General features: G+C 38.3%; 1 protein-coding gene across 5 annotated transcripts in view; it reads left to right on the top strand.

The window, feature by feature from the left end:
- Window positions 1-609: 609 nt before the first annotated feature.
- The window catches only part of RAB3GAP1 (RAB3 GTPase activating protein catalytic subunit 1), a 41203-nt gene continuing 32367 nt past the window's right edge, over window positions 610-9445 (top strand). For 3 of the 5 annotated variants that reach the window (XR_012082094.2, XM_020779638.3, XM_020779637.3), the window contains exons 1-5: window positions 610-694; window positions 839-894; window positions 3302-3377; window positions 3858-3990; window positions 9101-9179. Coding sequence is in view for 2 of the 5 variants with exons in the window: in XM_020779638.3 (XP_020635297.3) it covers window positions 677-694; window positions 839-894; window positions 3302-3377; window positions 3858-3990; window positions 9101-9179 (362 nt within the window). In the remaining 3 variants the exon portion in view is untranslated. The remainder of the gene's footprint in view (window positions 695-838; window positions 895-3301; window positions 3378-3857; window positions 3991-9100; window positions 9180-9445) is intronic. The other 2 variants (XM_078377123.1, XM_078377120.1) reach the window with 1 other exon arrangement.

Below are 9445 nucleotides of genomic sequence, written 5' to 3'. Positions count from 1 at the left end.
CCGCATTTCAAACAGATCAATTCTTTCCCTGTCAGCTTTCTTAACGGCCCAGATTTCACACTCCATACATGGTGACTGGAATTAGGGTACAAGTGCGGATGATCTTGGTCTTGGTCTCCAGTGACGACATCCTTATACTTGATTATCATTTCTAATTCATTCATTGCTGCCCTTCTGGGTTCCAGTCTTCTGATTTCTTGGCTGTCGTCTCTCTTTGGATTGAAGGCCGAACCAAGGTTCATTAAGACAATCTAGTACAGAAAAAAAGGTCCTCTCACCCACCCCCATCTCCGAAAAGAAGGAATACTTGCAGAGGGCTAAATTATCTTTTTCTGTTTACACACCACCAACTGGAAATATTGAAAGACTTGTATTCACGAAGGCTTTCACGGCCGGGATCTAATGGGTGTTGTGGGTTCTTCGGAGGGACAGCAAAACCCGGCAAAAGGCGGCGCCTTGAAACCCTCGCACGCTTTTATCCGCCACAGCAGCCTCTTTGGCCAGAGATCCCGGGGAGCGGATGCCAACTAGGTAGATTAGACGCCGCCGCTCTTTACGGCTTCCCTCCCTCCCACAACACGAAGGCACCGCCCCCCGCTCCCCCCCTCCGCGCGCGTCACTCCCACAATCCCTTTCGGGAAGCTGCGCCGTCGTGCCGGCCGGGGGGCTGCTCAAGATGGCTGCCGACAGTGAGGTGAGCCCAGATTTTGACATTTCCACCACCACCACCACCCGGGCTCGGCAAAGGCAGTCATGCCTATCAGGGGAGCTCGGCCCCTCCCCACTCCTTTGACGGCTTAGTGCCTCATTGCCTCCCTTCCGCTTTCTTTTCCCACAGCCCGAGTCCGAAGTGTTTGAAATCACAGACTTCACCACCGCCTCCGAGTGGGAAAGGTAGGCATTGCTTCTGTCTCGGAGCGGCCGCTTTCTTTCCTTTTCCCATACGTTTGTACAGTACTTCGAATCGCCTTCTCCTGGGCACCTGCCCATCTTTTCCTAGCTAGGTTGAAGAAGGTGTGCGGAGGGAAACGGAAGGGCATCCCCTTCCTGCGCCACACGTCTGGCCCGCCAAAACTCTTTGCTTGGGGCTGCGGGCAGCGTTTGGAGAATTACTGGGGACAAGGCTGGCAGGAGGGGTACGGCAGCCCTCGCCCCCCCCTTTTATTTAGAGGCACATCTGTGAGAAACCAAACCAAACAGAGGCAAAAGCAAAGCATGAAAAAAATGAAGAGAAAATGGTTGTGGTAAAAGCAGCTGCTTCTTCCCTTTGTAAAAGAGCTTTTTAAGAAATGGGAAGATGGGGCTTTAAAAAAAAGGCAGTTGGCAGTTTGCTTAACTTAAAGATTGTGTCAGCAGCACTGCTTCATGTTTCCCCGACTTACTTATTACTGGTAAGGTTTTGCCTGCCCCTTGCTCCTCAAGTAAGGTTAAACCTGGTTGGCTAAAAATAGTGAAAAGGTTTTCTTGACAGAAAGAGGGGAAAATAAGTTCTCCTAGCTGGTTAGTTATGTCACAAATTGTTTTTCATGAAATGAATGATTGAATAAGAATACACAGGTGAAAACAGAAGATCTGTCCTCCAATGTATAAAATTTGGGGGGGAGGAAGCTGGGCGTAATAGGGAGAGGGCATAGTTAGTTGTAAGACACATGTTTTGGATTTAAACAGTTTCAGATTTAGTTTGCAACATTTTCAGGTAAGAATAGGAAAGAATTCTGGCTGAAAAGTTGGAGAGCCACTGTCAGTCAGAGTTGACAGTCCTGGGCTGGATGGAGCAATCGTCTGGCAAAGTGTAAATCTGCTTCCTGCATTCCTATATATGTCAACTGTGAAGCCATTCTGAGGGGGAATGCTTTGCTGGAAATCTGATTGAGGGGGAATTACCCAAGTCTGCCATGAAAACTCATTAGAGGGTGGAAGTGCTAAAACCACTCCTTAAATACCTCACTTGCCAGTGAAAACCCTATTAGGGTTATTGTAAATCAGTTATGACTTGAAGGTATATAGCCACAAACTTATCTAGGGACAGCTATGTTATAATTTACTTTTAAGGTATGACATGTTTTGTGTACCATTTTAAATACTTCATTAGGTAATAATTTTCAAAGAGATTGTTGTGTCAGTCACTTTTTGCATGTGTAACATGCGTTTTTATTTTGTTGCATATTAAATATTTTTGTTTGGTTTACTGCATGCAGAACAGCTGTCCTGCAGGTAGTTTTCAGCATTTTGCAAGGTGTCAGTCACATGCCTAGTCCCATAATGACCACTGTCATTACTTCAGTGCTTAGAAAACAAAATATGTCCTTGAGATATGCATGTATATTTAGGAGTAGGTTCCAGTATGTCTACTGGGGCTTATTTCTGAAGAGTTTTCTTTCCTGTACATGCTAGACATTGTTCCAGTTGCTTCATTGTCGTCAGCTGTGATGTATACTGAGATGCTGCATGGGCTATGCAGAGAGGACGAGGACAATTAGTTGAAGTCATGTAACATAGCTGGGCTGTTTCCATCTTCCACATATTGGCCAAGGCATCAGCAAGAACACCAGTCCTCCGATATGCATCAAGATCTATTAGCCATTAGAGCAGATCATTTTAGTAGACAGATGATGACATGACTGTATTTGAATAAATACAGATTATTGTACATGAAAAAAATGAAAACATTGCCTGAAATTAAGCCCTACTGTGTTTTTTGCAGCAAAATTTAATATAAGACCCTGTCTTATTTTCGGGGAAACACAGTACCTTGGGTTCATTGGAGGAAAGAAGGGATATAAATCTAACAAAATAAATAAGCTACAAAATAAATAAGCTACAAATAAAACAGGCAACTATTGTTTCCTTGGGAAATATCTGCTTCTAATGAAAGTGTGTTCTATATTAGAGTTTTTGAGTACCTCTGGTTCTAGCATTGTTTAAAGAATGCTGGTTTATTATGTATTAGTAATTAGTATGGCTGTTTGTTCTACCATCTTTGGTGTTTAGTCGTTAAGTCGTGTCCAACTCTTCGTGACCCCATGGACCAAAGCATACCTCCTGTCTTCCACTGCCTCCTGGAGTTTGGTCAAATTCATGTTGGTACCATCTAGCAAGTGTTTAATTACAATTCATGGTTTGGTGATTTGTAGATTAGATTACTGTAATGTGCTTTGTTTAGGGATACCTTTAAAGATTGTGCAGTAATTCCAACATGTTTCAGGTGGTATAAGCTGTTACAAATTGAAAAATTCTGTCTAGAATTGTTATGTGGGGCATTGCATTGTGGTAATTCTGAAACATAATTTATTTTCATTAGGTTTATTTCCAGAGTTGAGGAAGTTTTGAATGACTGGAAACTTATTGGTGTTTCATCAGGCAAATCTTTGGAAAAGGTAATATCTGTTTCTAAACTATTTAAGAGACCACTGCAAATGGTTCCCTTAACCAAACTTAGGAAAAAGCAAGGTGAACCAGTAAATGAAAATTCAGGCTAAATTGAGTAAGTGAACTAACCAACAGGTTAAGGAATAAACAGGTTAAGGAATCAAAGCCTTGCTTTGAGGGCATAGCAAGTGGTAGAAATTCAAGATCTATTGTTCTGTTAGATGAAGCTTATCATGTTGTGGAGTTTCAGTTTCTGCCAAACTTAGGGAGCTTGTCCAGGGGATGGCTAAGATAGGAACAGTATAGATCAGCAGCTAAGGACTGAAGGTTCCCGCGATCTTTGTTAGATCTTGCCCTATATGAAACTTCTATAAAATACTTTGGAGCAGTAACAGTGGAATTATATTGCAGCTGTTCATGTTCATTAAATTAGATATTAGTTTATCTTTCCAGTTCACAATCAATGTATCCATCTATTCAATTTGCAGAGTATATTTACCACTGGAACATGGGAGGAGAAATCAGATGAGATTGCTTTTGCTGATTTCCGATTCTCAGTGACACATCATTATCTTGTGGAAGACTCTAATGGCAAGGATGCAAAGGAGGAACAGGGAGAAGGTAAATACCCTGCCTAATGCCCAACTGATTTCAAGTTGATAGCTTCTGTGTTGATAGCATTTATGTTTTGCTGTTAGAATATACAGTTGTAAAAGAAATTATTACTCCTTTCCTGGGAGCACTGTGATATTCAGTAGTGAATTATGTATCGTTACTTCCTTTGTTACAGAACTACTCTTACATACCACTGATCCTATATGACCTAGTTTTTAAACTGACATTATAGGTTAATGGAATTAGAATGTAGGCATTGAGTTCTCTTTCTCAGTTCATGAGCATAGATAAGAGTGGAATATGTTATATGAAATGTTTCTGGGATCTCTTTTCCTTTTAAATATATAATAAAGAAGAGGATTCTAGTAATATAGAGATGACACCAATTGATTATTTGAATAGTGGCTGGTTCCTGTTATGCAAGCTTATATGTGTAGTGAAATAATATTCCACTTCTTGAATGTTACTTCTATGTTATATGACATAATGATGATGTGGCAGAAACGTAAGTGCAAACAGATGTGAGGAATACTAAAGAATATCTTTATGCATGCACTGAATCGCATAGTGCCGTAGTAATTTCCTGTTAGTGCTGAAGTCTTTGCTTTGAACTTGGTGTTGCCAAAATTGGAAAGTGCATGTACAGTTGCAGCCTTATGCATGTTTATTCTGAATGGTAGAATTCTTGAGTAAACATAGGTAGGGTTGGGTTGCTGTAATATTCCTGTTTTAGCGTATTTGAAATGGAAGGTATATAGATATGGATATATGTACACACACACAACTAAATTGATTGCAGAAGGATTTTACTCCAGCTTTTTTATTTAATTTGACAAATACATTTTTTCATCATATTTATTTACACTTGCCAATTGAAAGTTTATTTATGTTACTGTTATCCTGCCTTTTTTCCACTAGTGGGAACCCAAGGCAGCTTACATACATTTTAAATAATCATTTAACCAAGACAAAACAATTATAATTTAAAGCCATAGTATACAAATATTTAAAAACATTATTTAAAAATAAATAAATCAGATTAGAGAAGCTTTTAGATTCACCAGGCAACTGAGATAGAGAACTCTTTTAAACTCTATCTCAGTTGCCTGGTGAATCTAAAAGCTTCTCTAAAGATAGACCTGGGCAAAGTGCAGCCCAAGGGCCACATACGGCCCACGAGCTGCTCCTGTCCAGCCAGTGGACAGTTTTGAACATCGAAACCATTTATAGCTTTTTGTCTAAAGTTGATCAGTTGCTTATCTTTAACATACTGTACTGCAAAAAACCTCTTTAGTATTTGTGAAGATTAACAAGTTTAAAATAAAAACAATCATAACATCACTGTTTCTTTTTATTTTTAAGTGGCCCCCCTATAGAAATTAATTGCCCACCCCTGTCTAAAGAGGTAATTTCTCAGCTGCCGGCAGAAGGAAAGGAAGGAAAGGGTGAGCTATACCTCTCAAGAAAGGAGTTCCATAATATAGGAGCAGCCATAGAAAAGGCCCTGGCTAAAGTCATCAACAGACATGGTTGTGAAGGTGGTGAAAACAAGAAAAGGCACTGCCCTGGGGATTTTATTATATTTTGGGGACTGCTACAGGGAGATACAATCTTTCACGTAGCCCTAGCCTTAGCTGAATGTTTGCCAAGAGATTAGCAGCATAATTGCCAAATCAGATGGTTACCTGCCAGAATTGAAAACTTATTAAAATTATGAAAAATGTGATCTTTACAAAACTGCATAAGTAGATGCATTGTTGTGTATATTATGTCCATTTCTTTCTTTATAATTTGCCTTTGCCTTCTGTTGGTTCAATTGCATTCATCTGGTGTTTTGAGAGAGCTGTGCACAATGGCTAGTATTTCTAGAAGCACTGAATTAGATTTGCAGAATTTAGATGGGTTTCCTGTACAACAACCACCTGTTTCATATCGTGTGACAAATGGCTTTTGAAATTGGTGGTTTGATATTTCATGGTAACCAGCTGTTCAAAAATAAGAAATAAATAAATAAATTATATTCCATTTGACTAGTGTAAACCCTTAACAGAGGCAGTGTAGGAGTTTGGAATCTAGCAAATGACTTCAACATATTGCTTTAATGATACATGTTAATACAATAAAAATGTCCAGTTATTTTTCCTAATTGTTTAAATCTGTATACTTCAGTTCATAGAATATGTTCTTATTTGTTTGTTTATTTGTTTTTTTTTATTTATATACCACATTGGGTTCAACAAGGAACCCAAAGCGACTCACAACATTAAAATTCACACAGTTTAAAAATACAATAAGTTAAATATTAAAAGATAAATTAAACAATATATGATTTAAAATACAATTAAAAGATTAAAACATGAAAATAAAAAAGATTAAAATTTCTGCTGAAATGGTTCAGAGATAAATAAATTAAATAAATAAATAAATACAGAGTACTAGAGTAAATGATTGGGATATGTTCTCTTCCTATAACTTTTCAGCTGTATTGCATCATTATTTAATTTTGACATCAATAATATCTGTTACATATACAGATCTAAACACCAGTGGCATCAGTTTTTGTATTTACGATTAAATCAACAACCACAATTTTAGTCTTCATTAAGCCTTAGTATAAGAAAGCCTTCACAACTGCTTTCTAAATGTTTCTTTGTATAGTATCCCTTAAGAAGCTTAACTGGCCAGTTTAATGATACCGTGTGACTTGGTACTGTTATAATGGGTCAGTTACTACTTTGCCTATATAGGTCAGTTGTATATGTGTTGGAAAATAACTAGCTGTAGACTTGCACTGGTATATTTACTAAAGTACTGCAAATCTGATCAGTAAGCCATGTTAATTTTCTGTTAGTAGAGTATATTGCACCATACAGAGGGAAATCATTGATATAAGTTAACTTGAATTTTACTAATTGTAGAATATAATATATTGTATAATCCTTACTCTGTTAAGCCTTTAATGTGTGGCTTTTTAAAATCTTAGTGTGTACTTCCTTAAAATATTCTGATACAGCAGCTATGATAGCACCTATGGTGGTTTGATGTTAAGCATGGGAACATAGAACATACATCTACTTCAAAACACTGAATGATGTATCTCTTTTTCCTTTGTTTTCAACTAGCCACTCCTCCAAACAAAAGAGCAAACAAAAATGAATTTCTCATGACTAAAAGCTCAAAAAAGCAACATCTGGACATCACTGGAAAAGTTTCAGCAAATAAGTATTTGTAGGATACATTATCTAATTGGTTCTTAATTTTTAGAGAAAAGCCTTCTTTAACTAGTGTAGTTAGAGTTATTGAATCAGTTTACTGATTAATCTAAAGTATAGTTTAGTGTTAATTTGTACGAGTCTCGAGTTTGTGTGCTCTTTTTTCTTTCAGAGATGTAGACAAATTGGTGGTATTTAATTAATTAATAGATGGTAATTAATTAACTTTTATCTTGCTCCACTTGCAGTGTGCCAGTATTCTTGGAAGCTTACATACATAGAACAAAAATGTAAAAGCACCCTAGCCCTCCCCACGACTAACCTCTCATCAAAGAGAAAAACATTCCCTGGTGACAGCAGTCAGAAAGAAAATTAAAACATAATAAGCTTTCATGTGGGGAGGATAGCTTGAAAACTACTCTGAAAATAAATATTTTGGCTCATGTTCTAAATGCCAGGAGGGAAGTGTCCTTGCACACCTTTGCTGGCAGGGCATTCTGTAATGTTAACATGCACCACTGAGAAGGCCTGGTTCCTAGTTGTCAATTTCTAGGCCTCCCTCAGGGTGGTGGCTAGCAACATCATAACTTGGGTGGAGTGGGTGGCACGGGTAGACAATCTCAGGGAGAGTTGCCCAACAGGTAACAAGGACCCAAACCATTAAGGGCCTTGTATGTCAACATTAGTACCTTGAACTTGGCATGGAAGTATGCAGGAAACCCATACAAGTGGACCAGAACTGAGGAAATATGATCATATCTGAATGTGCCTGAGACCAGCCTGGTTAATGCATTTTGTACCTGTTGCAGATCCCATACCTCTTTCAACTTTGTGATTTGTTGATATGTTAATAAGGGGATAAATGAATTAAGGTTACCTATGATTTGTCCACACTAGCCATCTGGCTTGTTTGGATAAACTATAGGTAAAGTAAATAATTTTTCTCAGTTTGATCATAACCAGAAATTGCAACAACTTGAAAATAGAAACACATGCATCTGATCTTATTGCAAAAGAAGTATAAAGGTTGGAGAGTACATGATCTTGAAGATCAAGCACATAATGCTACATTATGGTTCTGTTATACAGGTGTAATCATATTCATTAACTGTATAGTTAACAAACATATGTTTGGATTATTCAGATTGTTTAATATTTATAGTTAAAACAATATAATTTTTTGTTCTATGTTGTGCCTTCCATAGACAGAAGTGACCTCTTCTCTATTTCTGAAGATCTCCTTTTCCCCCCATTCCATTGCCTTACTAAATACAGCAAGATTCCCCAGCCTTCTCTGTAGTGCAGTGTCAGCTTAGTGGTTCTTGACCCCCAGAGGTTCTTGGATTAAAACTCCCAGAAGCCCTCACTAATGCTGTAGTGTTTTCAGAAGAGTGTCAGGTATTGCACTGGGATGGAGGAGGGTATGGATGTCCACTTCTTCCAGTCCTGTCGCATGCAGCTAAATCCAACGTGATTTTTTCAAAAAGGACTATAAACTTTTATCCACCTCTGTCAGGAACATGTCTCCTTAGAGAGGTCATTCCACTAGGGGAAGGAGCCAACTGTTGTTCCCACTATCCACCGCTTTTGCAATATAGACTGGGTGAGATTTAGTACATGTGTGGGTGGACAACTGTGGGCAAGCTTCTGACCCTAAATTTCCAATTACTCACACCTTTGAGCTTAAAACCCCTTAGCTGTGTACTTTGGTCCTTGCACACCAGCCTTGCCAGGTAGGACACTTCTTCCAATCCTGTTACATGCAGCTAAATCTAGATCCAACTTGATTTTTTAAAAAGAAGAACCATAAACTTTTATCCACTTCTCTGTATTATATATAAATATATCCTGCTTATTCCCAAGGTGAAAATGTGAAGTTTTCATCTTTCTGAATGATTTTACAGATGCTCTTCCAGTTGCTATGCAAGATCTTCTGTGTATGAACAATGATTTTCCTCCCAGAGCACATTGTCTAGTGAGATGGTATGTCTATAATCTAAAATACAATGTTTTGTTTCTTATAGTTGATCTGTAATTGCAGCATCTAGATATTTCTGACCTGTGATCAATAACATGGAGTGCCTAAAGAATTATCACTAGACCAGTAACATTGTTTGACTGTTATGTGACCAGGGTTGGGCAGCCTTTAGTTTGTTCGCTTCTCCTGCGGTGAGGTCAAGAAAATAACAGAAATGTTCACTTACCCCAAATTTAGCATTATTTCACAGCCTGGACAGATAATGAGTAGA

Source organism: Pogona vitticeps, chromosome 1, assembly GCF_051106095.1.
Source record: "Pogona vitticeps strain Pit_001003342236 chromosome 1, PviZW2.1, whole genome shotgun sequence".
Lineage (NCBI taxonomy): Eukaryota > Metazoa > Chordata > Lepidosauria > Squamata > Agamidae > Pogona > Pogona vitticeps.
The sequence above is the reverse complement of the archived record's forward strand: the minus strand, read 5'-3'. Positions and strand labels throughout refer to the sequence as shown.